Raw genomic sequence first — 20,058 nt, 5'->3', positions numbered from 1 at the left:
GCGCAAAGGGCGTATGTGACATTTTCAACATTTTACGGGATAGCTTTTCATTGATTGATTAAAAATCAAACCTCGGTTCGAAGTGAAGCGGTGATTTTTTATTCTGTCTTCTAGAGCTATGAAATCTGTGTTCTAGATCTATACATTCTGTGTTCTAGATCTATACTTTCTATGTGCTTTAATTCTATATTTCTATGAATTCTGAATGAATTAATGATTTTCTGGAGGGCCAAATTGTCATGTGAAGCTTGACCAATCCTCAATTCTGCATGCACGGGACATGTACGGGACAGACAAAGCCTGTTAATTCTGGACTGGAATGACCATATATGGACATGTACAGGACACACAAAGCCACTCCTTGGAAGCGGCTTTCACCGCTTCAAAAACTTTAGAAAAATAAAATAAAAAAGTAAAATACATTCATTCAAGCCTAATCTGCATTTAAGTACAGTATAGATTGCTTAAAAACATATTGTTTTTACAATCATTAGAAAGATTCAGAGAATTTCACTTTTGCGCCCTTTGCACTCCAAGCCCTCGGTACATCATATTACATTCAAATTACATTTTTTACAGCCCGCCCCTCATAAAGTCACGTGGGGTCCGGGGTACTGTTCACTGCCACACCAGAAGTCGGCGGGCTGCGAGATCTCCATGAGCCAGACCTCCTCCTCCTCCCGCGGTGGTGGGTCCCGGCCCTCGCTTCCTGCCCCATCACCACCACCAGAGGGCGCCACCGCTGCCGGCGGCGGCAACACCTTGTAATAGTGGCAGTCCCTGCCGTCGTCCGGCTCGTAGGGCGGGGCCAGGATGTCCAGGAAGGCGGTGGGGCCGTCCACAGCGTCGATGCGGTGCAGGTTGCTGTCGTGGGGCGCCAGCACGCACGGCCCGCTCTCCTCCGTGTACTCGCCCTCCGAGCGGAGCAGCGAGCGCCGCAGCGCGCCCCTCTGGAACCACGAGGCCGGGGGAGGAGCCGCGGAGGAAGAGAGGGGCGCCGCCCCCGAGGCAGCGCCTGAGTAAGAAAAGAAAAACTTACGTTATGTTTCTAAATCAGTGGTGCTCAAACCTTTTCATGTCAAGTATAGCCTTGAGGGGCGGCAGTGGCTCTCTGCTGCAGTGGCTCAGGGGTAGAGTTGCCGTCTTCCCGAAGGGCTCCCAGTTTGATCCCGGGCTCCCCCAGAGTTAGTGTCGAAGTGTCCTTGAGCAAGACTCTGAACCCCTAGTTGCTCCCGGTGAGCAGGTTGGTGCCTTGCATGGTTTCCTCCAGCATCGGTGTATGAATGTGTGTGAATGGATGACACAATCTATGTAAAGCACCTTGGATAAAGGCGTCATTATTCGGTAGATGCTTTTAAAAGACTGTTAAAAACCCATTTATTTAGGAATCACTTTGGTGTGTAATATTGTTTATTTACATGTACTTACTGTTTATTCATATGCATTGTGTTATTTTTCTGTGATGTTTTTGTCTTATTTCATTGTGTCTACTGTACAGCACCTTTTAACTTTTGTTTTGAAAGGCGCTTTACAAATAAATTACCTTACCTTACCATTTATATACATTTTGACACCAACCCTCATCTCAAAATATTCTGCTCCAGGGACCCCCCAGAAGCAAAGATTTGAGTTACAAATGTTCACTTTAAATAATATATACAGTAGATTTCCTCAAGTTCTCAGGATTTTTCAAAAATAGCAGATCTACAAGCTCATATAGCGTGGCACTCGGTGCTGCGCTATGAGCTTGTATATCTTCCATTTTTGAATAGCCAAAGTATGAAATGATGGTTAAAGTGGTTAAAATCTAAATGGTAATGGACAGAATTCTGTAGTGTGAGTCGTGTCACAGCAACCACACTTGCAATTTCCCAGAATTGCGTCTTTACTTGCGCCAGCAGAGCGCGCAAGCACTGCGTTCGGTGCAGTCTAATTCCGACAGTACAAAGGCAGAGGATTTTTAGCCAATGAGGGAGCAGCATTCTCCGTGACGTCACCACCCACAAGTGTGACCTGATATAGTCAATAACAAGACGCAAGTTAGCGCCTCAACAGAGTGCCAACTAGCCCGCCCACTTAGAGACAGCACTCATCATCACTAATCACAGTACTTGTGAGCTCTGTTGGCGCACAAGTAGGCCATATATGGCCACGTGTCCACAAGGCCACAGGAGTTTCTTTAGAAAGTCAATGTGGGGGCAGAAACAGCTCCGATCACGTGGTTCATGTAAACTCGAAATAATAGTGACAAACGCTCATAGACTCCAGTGCATTATGTAAACTTCCGTTCAGGGCTTTATCACTATTCGCCAACAGAATACCCAATGAAGTGAACGGAGCAACTCTCCTTAAATGGTGCTGTTAAGGCCTACTTAAAAAGCTGGCGGTGATGTCAGTTTGATGTCATTGGCTCACTGCCTATTTAAATCTTTTTGCTGTGGTTAAAAATGTTTTGTAAGCTATATTCCAGTCTGAGCCCGGTTGCAGCAACGATGAACATCAACACAATCAACACATTTGCTGAGTTTTCCAGAGCTGTTGCCACCGAGGAGGATGATGGCATGTCATGGTCGTACCGATGGCTCTGCAAACTTGTCGGAGTTATCGGAGGAATATCGTGCGCCGTCTCTGGAGTCTTGAACTTTGTAACGATATACCCCTTGACCATTTTTGCTGGAATATGGATGTTGCTAAATGCCTTTGTTCTGTTCCTTTGCGAAGCCCCATGCAGCTGTCCGTCCTTGGTGTGTGCCGATGCAGTGGCGGCGCGCATAGACAAACTCAAACCTTGGCAGAAAGCCTTCATCTACTGCGGAATGGCATTGTTTCCCATGTTCCTGAGTTTCTCAGTTACAACGGTGATGGGGAATGCCATGGCCTTTGCTACAGGAGTCATGTATGGCCTTGCCGCTCTGGACAAAAAGGCAGGTGCGGCGCACCAGATAAACGTGTGACAGGGACGACGGACTGGGTTTCACTGTGAGGCATCCATCCGCTCTACTTCAGTTGTCAGAGGCGACATTCCCTCCTTTCCGCTTCCATCCTACCTACTCCATCCACTTGACATCACCTCCTTAATACCTTCTACTTAAATGTGCATCCGAACCGTATGAAATGAGGTTTCTTCATTGAAATGGACAGACAGATCTATGCCCGAAAGTAAGCTTTTCTGTGGCCCTAGTCTGTGGTTGGAACATTGGGCTATCTATCACCTGAAGAAGTGGTTCATCAAGGGAGACGCAAGAGGAGAACTGGAGAAACAAGCAGGGGCAAAGAACCCGCAGGTCCTTAGACTTAAGAGAAAATGGAGTTCATTCCTGGAGCTGAATGGGGCCCAAGAAAGATCCTACAGGCCTTCTTCTATTGGCTTCACTATTGAGAGCACCCTGACCAGTTATATCATGGGAACTGTGCCGCCCTGAACCTTCAGAGGGCCTTTGCCGACAGCCCAGCCCAAAGCCATCCCAACCAAATGCTACGAATTGGGAAGTGACTTTGAAGCCACAAGGCCACTGCAAGTAGGCTGCAAAATGTATTTTTAATATTTTTTATTGTATTCTTTTTTTTCTTTTCTTAATTTTCCCAAATAATTATTAAAAATAAATGAATAAAGATCACAGCACGCTGCAAGCTTGTAGATCTGCTATTTTTGGAAAATTGTGAACATTTTGTGCAAGTCTTTAAGTCAAGAACAGAACTTTCTAGTATAAACCCATGAATTACAAGTGTGCAAATGGCTTCCCACATGAAGAAGAATGAATACATCAAGAATACATGACAAGGTACAGGGAAAACAGGGCAAATGTTAGTGCCAGGGAGAAAAAGAACATGAAAGAATACAGGAAGAAGAATGTAACCACACTTGCAATTTTCCCAGAATTGCTCCTAGGGCAACCACACAATTGTTATTGGGTTATTTTCTCATCATCTGATGTAACCCTTCAGCCAATCAGATATCACACTACCTTGATATCGTGATGTCATCATTTTCCCCCCTTATCTGATTGGCTCCCCATTAGAGTCAACGCAACCACACTTGCAATTTCCAATTGCACCTTTCTAGTTGAATTTATATTATTATTCTTTTTATTCTTAATTCATGACCTTTTGCTCTTTCAGGGAATGTTTTTTGAAAAAATGTTTTGAAATAATCAAATAATTAAAATAATTAAAAACAAAATGTACGCGACTCACAAATGGGTCCCGACCCAGTGTTTGCGGAACCAGCAAAATAAAGTATTCAATCAATCAATCAATCATCTATTACAGTGGTTCTCAACCTGTGGGTTCGGGGCCACCAGGGGGGTCTGTAGCAACTCATAATGTAATAACGGCTCATAATGTAATAAGGGCTCATAATGTAATAAGAAAAATGTAATAAAAACTCATAATGTAATAATCAGCTCATAATGTAATAAAAAAACGAGCGCATAACGTAATAATGGATTTTTCAATAATGTAATAATGTAATAATGTGTTACATTAAGAACCTCCACATAGGAGGCTCATAATGTAATAAAACTTCATAATGTAATAATGTATTTTTATTACATTATGAGCTGATTATTACATTATGAGCTTTTATTACATTTTAATTATTACATTATGCGCTTGTTTTTTATTGTCTCCACCAGCCGAAGGCTGAGGGAGAGTATGTTTTCCCCTCCGTCCGTCCGTCCGTCCGTCCGTCCGTCCGTGCGTCCGTGCGTGCGTGCGTCCGTGCGTGCGTCCGTCCGTCCGTCCGTTTGTCCGTTACCAGCTAATCTCCGGCGCCGTTGGCCCGGTCGCTGCCAAACTGTGCACACACACTCCCTCGACACCAATTCAGAACCTCTGCCCCAAATATTTCACATGGGCCTGTTCTAGCGCCACCAGGAGGCCGACTTTTGCAAAACTAACTTTTGCCAGTACTCCTACAGATTTTGTCCAAAAATCACGTAAATCAGTAGACAGTATCTCTACAGTCATGTGATCGACATGGATGTGTCAGATTTTCCATATTCCATCCTGATTGGCTAAAACTGGCTTTCAAAGTTTGCAGGATTGGTCAGTTTTGAATAAAATGCCTGAAATCCTGAACGCAGTGTGCGATTTTGGTGAAATTGTGCATGCACATTCCCAATAGGCAGAGGAATAAATGCCACTTAAGAAAAATCAAATCAGCCTCATGGTGGCGCTATAACAGGCCGATTCATGTTTTCACCTATAACTCCACCGATTAGTGTCAAACTTTGTATGCGCACTCCTTAGAGGCCAAGGTAAAACCTTTTCCCTGCATTTTTTACATCAGCCTTTTATAGCACCATCAGGAGGCCGACTTATGTAAAACACATTACATGCCTGACCTGGTGGAGACCTGTGCTCGGAAGAGCACTGCTTCTAGTTACATTATGAGCTGATTATTACATTATGAGTTTTTATTACATGTTTTTATTACATTATAAGCCCTTATTACCTTATGAGTTGCTACACAACCTGCCAACTTTGTTGATGAAGAATGGAACAACTATCTACTAAACATGCAGCAAATGAATACATATGGGGATCATTTAGCTGTACAAAGAGCATCCACAATGTTCAACATACAGTTCGTGATTGTATGGACACTGGGTGTTGATGCAACATCGATAATATCCCCATGTGGTCAGTATGACGACAGTCTGCCATTGCTAGTTCTGGGCCACTTTGCCGAACAGGCACTGGCCGGGTTTCCCAAAGCGATCTTAAGCTTTAGGATGGTCGTAAGACCCATCGTAGCAGCAAAACTGCTATGAAGGCTCCTGTCAATCAAGGCTACGACGGCTTTCAGGAAACCGGTCGAGAGTGTACAATGGAACCAAATGGGCTGCTACGATGGGTGAGCACACCTTAGGAATGACTTCAGAAAACCCATCGTAAGGTCTCCAGGACGATCGTAGAAGAACCTGTGAAGGCTCCTGTCAATCTCGCAGACCTGTCTTACGAAGGTTTTTTTTTAAAGGTGACCTGGGGCACCCTTGAACCCTTTGTAGTGAACCTGATCACTATAAGTATAACTATAAAAGTATATAAAAATCGATCTAAGTCAAGTGGATGGCAGAGTAGCTAGCTTAGGCTACACACCTGCTATAAAAATAAGTAATATAGTGAGGGGAAAAAAAAAGAAAAAAAAAGATTAACTATATATTTGTTATGTTATGCGTCTGTTGGGTTGCTTGAGAGAGCGCACCACAACACAAAATACTTACATAAAAATGAAGAGCTCCCCATTCGTTCTCAAAGTGTGGTTCGGGGACCCTTGGGCTTGGGGGTCCCCAGCTAAATGATATATAATACCGCACGGAAGCAGGGATAGAACCCGGAGTTTCCACTTGTCAGTCCAACACACAAGCCATTGCGCCAATCAAGCGCTGAATTTTATTGGCAGGGCTGTTGTATTTAGTTAGGAAGTTATATTCAACCAAATGGACCCTCATCTTGGGTATGTAGCCTGCTACGTGCATGTACAAATGGGACCATTTAATTGTACAGTACACTCTCTGAGTTACACCCATGATGAGGGTTCATTTGGTTCCTACTTCAACCTTTTTGCCACCGCTGTTGGCTTGGTGGACTGTATGTTAGACTGATGAGTCAAAGCCTCGGGTTCGACTCCCGTTTAAGTGCATCGCCACATATCAAGGACCTCTTGGGGTCCCCGGACCCACTTTGAAAATCAAAGCTCTATAATATAGTCTCATGGTAGCTTATATAAATATTTAAGATGATTTAGACGAACAGTTAAGTCGTAGTTTAAAATTAAAACAACTAGGCTATTTTGTGCAGCTGTTAAATCTTCCAAGTAGAGTTTAAAATAAAAACAAGGGGTCTGTGTGGTCAGTTAGCCTACCAACAAGTTTGTTAATTTTCAGCATTGTTTTCTACTTCTTTCTCGCGGGGCGAGTAGCCTACAATCACACAACAGCTGAAATTCATTTGCGAGCGCAGCTGGTTGTGGGGATCAATCAGGACCCAGAGCCATTCAAGGAGAGTCGGTGCAGAGTTGCATCATCTCCGTTCACATGGGGGCAGAGTTGGCAGAACTCTATAATACAAGGCTCTGGCCAGCCTAAGGGCATGCGCAGAGATGGGCAGTATTTGAAATACATGTATTTGAAATACGTATTTGAAAAACTTTTTTGTATTTTGTAATTTGTATTTGGCTGGGATGGAAAAATTGGATGTAATTTGTATCAAAATACTTTCAGGTCTAGTATTTTCTGTATTTGAAATACAAAATACTTTTTAATGTAATTTTATACTCAAATGGACACATTTTAAACATTCACAAAGGTTTAAACTGTAGGGGGAAAGACACATTTTCCTTCAATCTAATTTGCTGGTGGTTTGTGTGTGCGTGATACAGCCATAGCACTTGACTTTGATTTGCTTCAAATGTAAAGTGCATTATGTTTACAATTTTGAATTACTTGCGCGCAAGTACTGCGTTCATCTGCGTATGTATGTATGTATGTATGTATGTATGTATGTAGGTTGGGTGGTAGGTAGCTGTGTGTGTTTAAGCACGTAGCACAATAAGGGACCAGCATTTCTGGCAATGTCATCATTAACAGCCAATGGGACCATAATTCCTGGTGATGCCAGTGGTGATATCACTGGCATCGCCAGTGGTGATGCCAGTGTTGAGCGCACCTCATGGCACGCTCTGCTGGCGCACAAGCAGGCCATACATGGCCTACTTGTGCACAAGGAGCAAGTTGGCACCTCAACAGAGTGCAGTTTTAGTTATTATTATAAGGCTGGCAGAGCGGTTTTGCACTCTATGAAGTTCTGGCGCAGAGGCACCTGTGCATTCAGTCTCATGCCATAGTTCCTTTAGAAGATAACGGTAAAGTGGGTTCCAGACGATTCGCGGTTACCGCCTCCTAGTAATTCATTTTCAATGAGAGGCAGGCGGCTATTTCTGCCACGCAGCGAAGTTTTGAGGCGGTGAGGCGAGCGGGCGCAGTCCCGTGAAAATCCCCGCGAGCGTGCTCGTTTGTGCAATATGCATGCGTGGGCAGTGAGAGATGGATTGTGTTCATCTTTGTGAAATACCGTGTGGCATTTACTCACTGAGCGAGTGTGTTTGTGTCTCACCGCGGTGCGGCCACCGCTGACCCAAGCGGCGGCCGTATCGTGTGGAAGGCACTTCTGGCCTGAGCTCTCACACACTGGCACACAGTGGTAAATATTTAGGCTGCCTGCTCAAGACAAACACCTAGTATGGTCAATTTAAGTGCCTTCCACACGATACGCGGTCACCGCTATGGCTGCCGCATGGGTCAGAGGTTACCGCACCGCGGTGAGACACAAACACACTCACTCAGTGAGTAAACGCCACGCTGTATTTCACAAAGATGAACACAATCCATCTATCGCTGCCCGCATATGCACAAACGAGCACGCTCGCGGCCAAAATAGCCGCCCGCCTCCCATTGAAAATGAATTACTAGGAGGCGGTGACCGCGTATCTTCTGGAAGGCACTTTATTCTTTGAAATTCTGACAGGCAATTAATGTAATACTTGGCAATCAATCTATAAAATTACTAATCATTGCATCAATTTTTACAAAAAGTATTTATGTATTTTCAAAATACAAAATACGTATTTGAATCTTAAATACATTTCTCTGGCCTGTATTTATATTTTGTATTTTGATACATTTTTTGACCCAGTAGGCCTATTTGTATTTTGTATCAAAATACTTTTCAATGTATTTTCACCCCATCTCTGGGCATGCGTAGCCTGTTTTCAGAGAGGCGCGTTTGGGAAACAGCTTCGTCGTCGTACCGGAGTGTCCTACGACGGGCTTGTACGACTGCGCTTTGGGAAACCCGGCCATTGACACTAAGGCTTGCCCAACTGCCCCCGGCAGGTACATAAAACTTTGGGGCAGGTGAAGTTTGCTTTCAGGTTGCCCGACTGGGCAATTGCTCATTTGAGAGGGGACACGACCGTCTATAAACAACACAATATATCTGTCTAAACACCTGAACGTGGCCATAAAAAAAATATATAAAATGACAAAGTGTGAAACCATAGCAATCATAACTACCTAGGTATTTGGATTTGGAGGTATTGAGGTATGATTACAAATTGTTATTGAGTTAAATTGAGTGGTAATTAAAATCTTACCTATCATTTTATAATGGACGATTTACTTTGTGTACATGACCTTTGGGCAAGTAGAACATGACCTGTACTTGCCCGGCGGGCAAGTGCCTCTTAGACCTTAGTGTCAACCCCTGCTGAAGGTCATGGGGACCATTATGTAAACCTTGATGTACCAGTCACACACTTGATTCAAAGAGCGCACCACTTCGATCTGTCCAGACTTAGGGCCAGAGTGAGGGCCTTACAGCGAGAGTGAGGGCCAGATTTAGGGCCAGCCAGAGTGAGGGAACGAGTCAGGGCCAGTGTGAGGTACTGAGTCAGGGCCAGAGTGAGGGCTAGACTTAGGGCCAGAGTGAGGGACAGATTGAAGTGGTGCGCTCTCCTCTGCTTCCTGGACTCTTTGAATCAAGTGTGTGACTGGTCCATCAAGGCTTACAGACTGTCATACTGACCACATGGGAATATTATCGATGTTGCATCAACACCCAGTGTCGATACAATCACGAACTGTATGTTGAACATTGTGGATGCTCTTTGTACAGCTAAACGATCCCCATATGTGTTCATTTGCTGCATGTTTAGCAGATAGTTGCTCCATTCTTCATCAACAAAGTTGGCAGGTTGTGTAGCAACTCATAATGTAATAAGGGCTCATAATGTAATAAAAACATGTAATAAAAACTCATAATGTAATAATCTGCTCATAATGTAATAAAAACAAGCGCATAATGTAATAATTAAAATGTAATAAAAGCTCATAATGTAATAATCAGCTCATAATGTAATAAAGAATACATTATTACATTATGAAGTTTTATTACATTATGAGCCTCCTATGTGGAGGTTCTTAATGTAACACATTATTACATTATTACATTATTGAAAAATCCATTATTACGTTATGTGCTTGTTTTTTTATTACATTATGAGCTGATTATTACATTATGAGTTTTTATTACATTTTTCTTATTACATTATGAGCCCTTATTACATTATGAGCCGTTATTACATTATGAGTTGCTACAGGGTCCCCAAATTAGTTTGGGGGGTCCCCAGATGATTAACTTAATGTGCAAAAATGTTTTCTCACTTAACAGTAAACCAACATAAAGTTTAAGTGTATAGAGAGTATCTTCTCATTTCTAAAGTGACAATTTAGGGACTTCTTTCCTCTAAAATGATTAATTAAACATTGGTCAAATTTCAAATGTTAGAGGCAGAAATTGTGAAAAGCATGTAGATCTGCTATGTTCACAATAGAACCGTGTTATACAAAATGTAATGCCTCAACTCTTAGTGCTCATAAGATGGGGGGGGTCCCCAGTTCAAATATGATTATTTTTTGGGGGGGTTGCGGCCTGAAAAGGTTGAGAACCAGAGATCTACTGCACCTGGGTGGTCGGTGCGGTCGAAGCAGGTGATGCGGGCGGTGCCGTACATGACCTTGAGCAGGCCGTGCATGCCCGGGTGGTCGTGCAGCGGGATGGACGCGCCCTTGCCCAGCAGGAACACGCCCATGCTGAAGTCCTCCGTCTCGCAGATGTGCATGTAGGTGACCGGCGGCGCGCCGTGGAACGGGTGCACCGCAGAGCCCGCCGGCCGGCCGTCGCCTGCAGGGAGGAGGAGGGTGCCACGTTTCATCTAATGAATCGATTGTGAACGGATAACAACCACTTAAAAACCCATTTGGACATGGTACACATTAGTGTGTATCATTATTTTATGCTTTAACTATTGAAAAATAGCAGATATACAGTACAAGCTCACAGCGAGTGAGCCGCGCTGCGAGCTTGTAGATCTGCTATTTTGGAAAAATCGTGAAAATTTTAATTTTGACCCGATTCTATAAGTGTCTTTTGAATCCTTGTTTCTATGTCAGCAATCTGGCCAGCCATCGTCAAAGAAAAGGTCCTTTTCACTTAAATGGAGCTCAGTTGGTCTGTTCTTGAGAGACTACTATGTCAGTGGTTCTCAAACCTTTACATGTGAAGGGCCCCCAAAATGATATTTATTTGGCCACGGACCCCCATTCAACATATTTAGTTCCAGGGACCACTCAGAAGCAAAATTTGAGTTACAAACGTTCACTTTGAAAATACATATATTCAAAGATTTGCACACATTTTCACAACTTTTTCAAAAATAGCAGATCTACAAGCTCGCGGCCTGTGAGCTTGTATATCTGCTATTTTTCACTGGTTAAAGCATTCAATAATTCTAGGCCTGGGGTGTTCGAACTTTTTTTCAAAGAGAGCTACATTAGAAAATATTAAAACACCCAACGACCGACTACATCTCCTGACATGTACTTTCTTTGCGTGATAGGGATCTTTGTGCCAGCAGTACGCGCAAGAAGGGTGATGGGTGCTGTCTGTCGACTGACAGTAAAAAGATCTGTATGCCTCTCCCTCATTGGCTGGTCACATATAGCCTCAAGTAGCCAGACGAATCTGCCATTGCAAAGACAAATTTCCCTTGGCAGATGATATTGCCTGGCAACGCGAGGCTAGGTCATATACAGTACATACAGACTATTTGTACTGTCAGTCGGCAAGTTGGCACCTCGACTGCAGTCTAGTTTTTTGGAACGGTGCTAATGTGACTCACTGTCTCAGCCTGATGGCCTCAAAAGTCTAGTATCACCCCCATATGGATATCCCTTTGGGTCGAGTTGTTAAGATATTGGACATTCATGTGGGAGACCTGGGTTCGGATCCGGGCGTTTGACTAACCAATCCAATATGTGACTTTGTGTGTATGACTAGGGATGGAGCGTTAAACAAGGGTAGCTCGATAACCCGAAAACAGATTTATTGAGTACCCCGGTATCAATAAGCTTTGGGCTTATCAAGCTTGTAATCGAGCATAGCGGCCCATGATGTCATGTTTAAACAATCAAGACAAGAGGTGACCAAGACATTATTACAGTACTATCCATAATATAAAGCCATTTAAACTTATTGCACACTAACGAATGATTGCTTTAATGATATTTAATGATATTTGTTGCTTTGGTCAATTGTCATCTTCATAGATGGTGGTCAGCCACATACTCACAGTCACAACAACTGGCCAATAAAAAAGATACCAGTTCTGTCCAGAATTTGCCATCTCACATCTTTCCACAAAATATTAGAAAACGCTCAATAGTGGGCTCGATAAAAGCCCGGCTCAATAAGCAGCATCGATAAGGTGCTCATTATCAATAAAAATGAACAAGCTCCATCCCTCCTGTATGACCATGTGTTTTTCCACGGTAGCCTACTCATACTGAATACTGATGTTGTAAGTAGGTCTCAGATGGCAATATGTTGTCCCTGCTTCATCCCTCTCTCAGCTAAGGGGTCTTGGCCCGGACCCTCATACACTGAATACCCCCCCGCTGTAGTCTTAGTGAAACGGACCTGAGTTAAGCATCATTCCCACTGGGCATGATCAAAATAAATAATATAGTTTTCATTTTAAAAGTAGTTCTCAAGTCAAAAAAATAAAAAAAATAAGAAAAAAAGCGTGTCCACCCCTGTTATAAAACCCTCTCCTCCTGAGCGCTCACCTTTCCTGGGGACCAGCCGGAGGTCCTCGGCTCGGACCTGCTCCATCAGGCTCCTCAGCATGCTGTGGTTGTCCAGGAAGGAGGCTCCGTGGCCGGGGCAGGGCAGCCTGAAGGTGGCCAGCGCCTGGCGGGCGATCCTCTGCACGATGCACGGTGTCATGCTGTTGCTGCTGGGGTCCTCCCGGTGGTGCATCCTAGCCCATGGGTGGCAGGCAACCTTCATTAGCAAAAGAGACATTTTTGTCCCCCCAAACAAGTATTCAAAGTCTGTCTGGAGCGGAGCCACAAATTATGTTTGCTTTATTTATTGCGACCGTGGGTCGCAGTTTACGGTCAGAACGGGCACAGCTTGTGCGTATATACGTGTAACACCTGACACTGTGGTTCCCAGACACATCACTGTGACATCACAGGTGACATCACAGTGATGTCAGATAGTCAGAGCAGGGATCTCCATATATGGGCATAAAAGGGATTGTATGTTGTGATGTCATGGGAACCACTCTATGCCCATATGGAGACCCCTGGTGTCATCAATATTAAGCCCATATCTAACAGGACTTCATATCCATATATGGGTAACTGGTCCAATATACATCACTGGCCAGATGGCCAAGACATGGCGCGACGGTCCCTTGTTGCCCTGAGGCGTCTTACTAGTTTATACTGCTTTTTCTGGTCTTTCAATATAAAGGCCGGTCCATACTCTCTCCGGATTGGAACCGAACTTTTCTTCTAAGAGTTCCGACTTTCCGTCGTGCAGCTTTCCTAACTCTAATTCGGGATAATGCTTTTCAGATGTTCCGAGTGACGTCATTTTGTAGTTGAAACGGACCTTTCCGAAGAAATGTTCGGTTTCGGAAAGAGTATGGACAGGCCTTTACTTTTTTATTGTTTGCTAATTTCTCATCGGAGAGTTCCGACTTTCCGACGTGCAGCTTTCCGAACTCTAACTCAGGGTAATGCTTTTCAGGAGTTGCGAGTGACGTAATTTTGTAGTTGAACCAGACCTTTCCGACAAGGAGATAGTATGGACAGGCCTTAAATTAGCCAGCAGCGTTAGCGTTAATAAAGCATTAATAAATTATGTATTTTCTTTCAATAATTAGTTTCTTTATTTGTATCATTACAATAGGAGAATGCAATGATAACGTTATGCCTACTACAATAATAAATAATGATTTAAATCATTCAAAAGAAAACCTCAACCTCAGAAATACAACAATAATGTGCGAACACAGCAGCAAGATTTGTGAACTGTTGTGATAAAAGAAGGCTAGAGAAAGGAATACAGCTACCCGACTACCTACTGTAACTGCACATATATAAACAGAGCTGCTACCTTTTAATTAAACACATGTTTGTGAGGCTTTTTTTTTTCAACATTCAAATCATTTTGAATGCTATTATTTGTTCCAAAGCGACTGCTATTTGTTTCCAAAAGCTAAATACCCTGATATAAATGACACAATGTTACATGTAGCTCTGTTTACACAATCCTGTAATGTATATATAAATGACACAATGTTACATGTAGCTCTGTTTACACAATCCTGTAATGTATATATAAATGACACAATGTTACATGTAGCTCTGTTTACACAATCCTGTAATGTAGCCCCTCCAGCTGTAGGCATGTTCCCATTTTTAACTGTTTTTATTTTAACACTTTTGCTTTGGCAATGTTCTCATGCCAATAAAGCTCCTTTGAATTGAAATTAGCAGTTTCTCTACTACTCCCAAGTCCCTGCAACACCACTTCCACGCTGGGTGTGTTTTACACACCGGTGTTGTGTTGTAATGTTGTGACGCCTCTCGTCTCCTTCTTCTCACCGTCTGCCTTCCAAAGGATCGATAATAATTACGATCACAAATCGAAGCGATCGATCGATCGGAACGGGTTCCATAGATGACCTGGCCGGATCAGAGGTTGTTTAGCTCCACATGTAATGCCCCATTTCTGACCAAATGTCACACACGTCCGCACAGCACAGCACAGCGCACACACACATACACTCACACAGAGACCTCTACGGCACATGATTGCAGCAGCACCAGCACGCATCAGCAGCCGCGGTGCGTTGTGGGGGTTGTAGTCCGTTGTGCGAGTTGTAGTCCTAAATTATAGGCCTGTCACAATTATAACATAATCTTCTAATCGAAATTATTTGACATAATTGCAATTATTTTGTCAAAATCTTTTCCATGTTGAAAAATTATCATATATTTTCAAACATTTGCAAAAATGGTTGTTATATGGCCGATCTACAAGCTCACAAGTGTCTGTCTGTCTGTCTGTCTGTCTGTCTGTCTGTCTGTCTCATTGATTGGTTGGTTGATTGATTGATTGATAAGTCTGCATAGGAAAAGGTAGGCTAAATGACAGTAGGCCTACAATTCACTGGTACAAGGTCAACTAAAAGAAACACAAGAAAGCTTTTGGGCTTGTTTAAATTGGGGTCCGTTAATTTCTACTCAATTCATACAAAAATTAAGTTAATGTTGCACATCAGGACCGATATAATTAATTCGATGTCGACTCTTATGATCGGATATCAAAAGATATTAAGATGTATTATTTACCTCCATGTTATTTGTCGTAGCACAGGAGAAATGATTTGAGTTATAAAAAAAAATGTCTATAAATTGGAACTATTTGTCCCATTCTGTCAAGATCTTACACTACAAAGACCAGCATGCAGCGGGGTCGCTTCACCTCAGCTGATCTTTGCTCACACGGCACAGCACCGTTTCCCAAACAGTGGGTCGGGACCCATTTGTGAGTCAGGAGCAATTTTTACGGGTCATCATGACTCGAGTAAAAATGACACACCACTAGGGTGACCAGATACAAGTATTGTTTGTGTGGGACAATGTGAGACGGGCAAGCGGGGTGGTTAATAGCAACTTAGGCTACTTAAGTTATTAAATGCTTTGAGGTCATTTGATACTGCCTATCGTTTTGTTTGTAACCTGCTCTGTAGCCTAAGCCTAAGGGATATTTCTCACGTTATTTTAACAGGCTTAAAGCATCCAATTATTAGGAGGATACCCAACCCTATAATTTATTCGTGAGAGAGCAATGCTGTACGTTTCTAGCTCTAGCTTGCTCACCTATGAACACCTGCATTGATTATTACTGGAGCCTGCCAGTCTCAATGTGGGACAGGGTCTCAATTTGTGGGACGCCTGAAAAGTCATGGAAATGTGGGACTGTCCCACGCAAAGGGGGACATCTGGTCACCCTACACACCACGCACGCACGCGCGCGCTCGCGCGCACACACACACACACACACACACACACACACACACACACACACACACACACACACACACACACACACACACACACACACACACACAAGGTTAAAGGGATATTACACTTTCAAAAAAACTTTTAGGTCTAATCAGGCTTGTATGAACACCCTGAACAGTTTTTAATTTGCTTCATTCAGTATTTAGATATTTGATGTAAATGTTACCAGCTCCAACACGCCCAGGCCCTCTCCACATACACACCCATTGTAACTTCAAACTCCATTTTAACCATGATAGATTCATTAAAAACACACATTATTTTTTCTGGTGACTCATAATACCCTCCTAATACGTGAGCAGACCGTGTTTTTTCAATAACCTTTTTCTTTTATTTTTAATAATTCTTTGGGAAAATGGAAAACATTAAATACAATAATATTTTATTGAAAATAAATGAAAAAAGTTATTTAAGTTTAAGTTAAAAACACGGTCTGCTCACGTATTAGGATATTATGAGTCACCAGAAAAAATAATGTGTGTTTTTAATGAATCTATCATGGTTAAAATGGAGTTTGAAGTTACAATGGGTGTGTATGTGGAGAGGGCCTGGGCGTGTTGGAGCTGGTAACATTTACATCAAATATCTAAATACTGAATGAAGCAAATTAAAAACTGTTCAGGGTGTTCATACAAGCCTGATTAGACCTAAAAGTTTTTTTGAAAGTGTAATATCCCTTTAAGTTCAGTTACAAACAGTGCAAGTTATTTAATATGCAAGTCAAAGCAATAAACTTAAAACTTGTAACCAGTAGTAACCAAACATAAACATAAACTCAAAATATGACAGAAAAGGCTCCAGAGAGACGTGCAGACCGGCCAACATCAACAAGGAAAGGATACGCTGTTGTCCGTGCTGTCCAGGGGTCAAGGTGGTGGACATGTTTTGTAAAATTCAATTTTTGCCATGGACAAAACAAGTAGGCTAGGCAGATGTAAAATAGCTAGCTCAAAATTACAATTACAGATCTGTAACTCAAGAGTTATAGTCCAGGCAAACTAGCTCATTTTGGACCCAAAACAGAAAGTAATTGTAACAGAATTTTTTTCTTCACAGACCTTTTCTATAAGGTCTCCAGAACAACATACTAAAAGTCCTAAAAAATCCTAGTTGCGGGAATATGTTTAATTGGCACCAATCCAAGAAATCCACCCAGGAGGAAAATACCCAGAAAAATATTTTTTTTCTGGGTATTTAAGGAGGATCTGAGGGGTCTACTAGGGGTTTGTCATGATGCAGAATCCATTGCAGGCATTTGTTTTGCACAAAAAACATTCCGTGGGCTAGAAATGGCCTCAGAAAACAATACACGTATGGGTGAGTATTCATGTTAGTCGGAGGCCTTAAGGGTTTTTTTTTTCTCGTGCTAATCAGTCTAAAAGTGCAAAATTTTGCACAGATGTAGCTCAGGGCATGCTCTATGATTTAGCTATGGCGCCCGAGTCTGCGACATTCGGGGTCGCCACAGCAGCCAAATCAAGTTGGGCTCCCATCGACTTTAGTGATGAAAAGTGATGAGTCAGAGTTTTGTGGGTGCTGTGGTGACCCCGAAGGTCGCCGACTCGGGCGCCCTAGCTAAATCATTAGAGCATGCCCTGAGCTACATCTGTGCAAAATTTTGCACTTTTAGACTGATTAGCACGAGAAAAAAAAAACTAAGGCCTCCGACTAACATGAATACTCACCCATACGTGTATTGTTTTCTGAGGCCATTTCTAGCCCACGGAATGTTTTTTGTGCAAAACAAATGCCTGCAATGGATTCAGCATCATGACAAACCCCTAGTTAGACCCCTCAGATCCTCCTTAAATACCCAGAAAAAAAATATTTTTCTGGGTATTTTCCTCCTGGGTGGATTTCTTGGATTGGTGCCAATTAAACATATTTCCGCAACTAGGATTTATTAGGACTTTTAGTATGTTGTTCTGGAGACCTTATAGAAAAGGTCTGTGAAGAAAAAAATTCTGTTACAATTACTTTCTCGTAAAACGCTAGTTTGCCTGGACTATTAATAGTGGTCCTTGAACATGAGTTGAGGACCACTGTCCTGGTGGTCTCCTAATCCAGAGTGTTTTGGTCACCAACATGTGGGTGTAAGTGTATAGAGGTTATAGGCCTATGCATGTTTCTAATCTAAAGTGACAATTTAAGGACTTTCTAATACCTCAAATTAAACATTGGCCAAATTGTCAAATATTAGAGGCAGAAATTGTGAAAATAGCGGATCTACAAACTTTGTGAGCATGTAGATCTGCTATTTTCACAATAGAACCGTGTTATTCAAAATGTAATGCCTCAAGTAACTTGTCAAGGTTCTATTACTACTATTATATTTATCAAATCATCAATTAAAAAAAACTATTAATCAATGTGAAAATATTTAAAAAAAAAACTATTATAGTCGACTGAATCGATGTCTTGTCTTTCAGTTGTAATGTGACTGTGTCTTTCACACAAGCTTTGATGGATGGAGATTCATAGTAAAATAGGATATAATAAGAGGTAAAAAACAACATTTATGTGATAAGTGCGTCACCTGGATGAGTCAACATGACCTAAACGATTCTCCACATGTTAATATTCTGTGATACTCATGAATGTTGTTTTTCTCATAATGTGTCATATATGGTCATAAACAAATGAACAGATGTGTTACAATCTTAATTGCAACCGTCAGGTCGCACTTACTACCAAAACCTTCACCGGCTGTCTGTCTGTCTGTCTGTCTGTCTGTCTGTCTGTCTGTCTGTCCGTCTGTCACACATCACACGTCACACTTTTGCCCTGCTCATATCTCTGCAACCGTTGCCCCGATCCATGCCACATTTTGCACACATACTCCTTGCCTGCCAAACTACAACCTCCACCCATCATTTCTCACATGCCCCTCTTCTAGCGCCACCATGAGGCCGATTCTTGAAAAACACATTTTTGGACACTGCTCCTACAATTTTTGCCCTAAAATCACGCAAATCGGTACACAGAATGTCTACACTCAGTTCATCAACATAGATATGTCCCATTTAGCGCCACCTTCAGGACGATTTTTTAAAACACATTTTTGGACACTACTCCTACACATTTCACCCTAAAATCACGCAAATCGGTACACACTTGCTCTACACTGATGTCATCTACATGGATCTGTCCCATTTAGCGCCACCTTCAGGCCGATTTTTTAAAACACATTTTTGGACACTACTCCTACAGATTCTGCCCTAAAATCACGCAAATTGCTACACAGCATGTCTACACTCATGTCATCAAAATGGATCTGTCCCATATAGCGCCACCATCTGCCCGGTTTTTCAAACACATTTTTGGACACTGCTCCTACAGATTTTGCCCTAAAATCACACAAATCGGTACACAGTATGTCTACATTCATCTCATCAACATGAATATGTCCCATTTAGCGCCACCTTCAGGACGATTTTTTAAAACACATTTTTGGACACTCACGCTGTGACCTGACGGTCGCTTATCTCCCGATTAGGGAGTCTTACTGGTAACAATCAATAAAAATATGTGTTTGTTGGATATGAGCATTATGGAGATCTTTAAACAAGTGGCTCTCAAACGATTTCATTCCTAAATTGATGTCTATTGTCTGTGGACCCCCACCTGAAGAGCAGATTTGCATTGTTAACATGTTTCAAAATTATTTATGATTTTCATAATTCTTCAAGATTTTTCAAAAGATTTAAATAGTAAATCTATAAGCTTACAAAATATGTTGCAACGCAATTCATTGTGAGCCGTAGACCAGCTAAATGGGGAGCATGTCGATATTGCGACGTTCGACGTCCCAATAGTTTGACGCTGGTGAATGCTAACCAGGTGAAATGCTAACCTGCCGACACTGGTGAATGCTAACCTGGTGAATGTTAATCTGTTGAACGCTACTATGCCTAAACCTAACCCAAACCCTAACCTCAGTAAAACCCTTGGTCAAACTAATGGGACGAGATTTTACTGATAAATGTTCCTCATTTTACTGGGGAACCCCTGGAAAGTGTAAACTCTTCAAGGACCCCTCAGGGACCCCTCT

The 20,058-nt window shown here is 42.4% G+C and overlaps 1 protein-coding gene across 1 annotated transcript; it reads right to left on the bottom strand.

Annotated features, from left to right (window-relative positions):
* Positions 1–436: 436 nt before the first annotated feature.
* On the bottom strand, positions 437–14,560 carry LOC308296638 (2-aminoethanethiol dioxygenase-like). The gene is made up of 4 exons (XM_080739967.1): positions 14,475–14,560; positions 12,690–12,883; positions 10,528–10,746; positions 437–1,015 (listed from the first exon to the last, which is right to left on the bottom strand). Exons 2-4 carry the CDS (start codon positions 12,880–12,882, stop codon positions 588–590), a joined length of 840 nt encoding a protein of 279 aa, XP_080596093.1. The 5' UTR covers position 12,883; positions 14,475–14,560; the 3' UTR covers positions 437–587.
* Between the last annotated feature and the right edge of the window lie 5,498 nt (positions 14,561–20,058).

The sequence above is a fragment of the Nannobrachium achirus genome (assembly GCF_963921795.1).
Source record: "Nannobrachium achirus genome assembly, chromosome: 13".
Classification (NCBI taxonomy): Eukaryota; Metazoa; Chordata; class Actinopteri; order Myctophiformes; family Myctophidae; genus Nannobrachium; species Nannobrachium achirus.
Note: the sequence above shows the minus strand (reverse complement) of the source record. Positions and strands in the feature narration are given on the sequence as shown.

Bases quoted from the DNA above. Each gene is read 5' to 3' on its own strand.
- LOC308296638 (XM_080739967.1), bottom strand. From the start codon at position 12,882: ATGCACCACCGGGAGGACCCCAGCAGCAACAGCATGACACCGTGCATC. The intron at 10,747-12,689 runs GTGAGCGCTCAG...TCCTCCCTGCAG, and splicing joins CCGGCTGGTCCCCAGGAAAG to GCGACGGCCGGCCGGCGGGC. The intron at 1,016-10,527 runs GTGCAGTAGATC...TTTCTTACTCAG, and splicing joins CGACCGCACCGACCACCCAG to GCGCTGCCTCGGGGGCGGCG.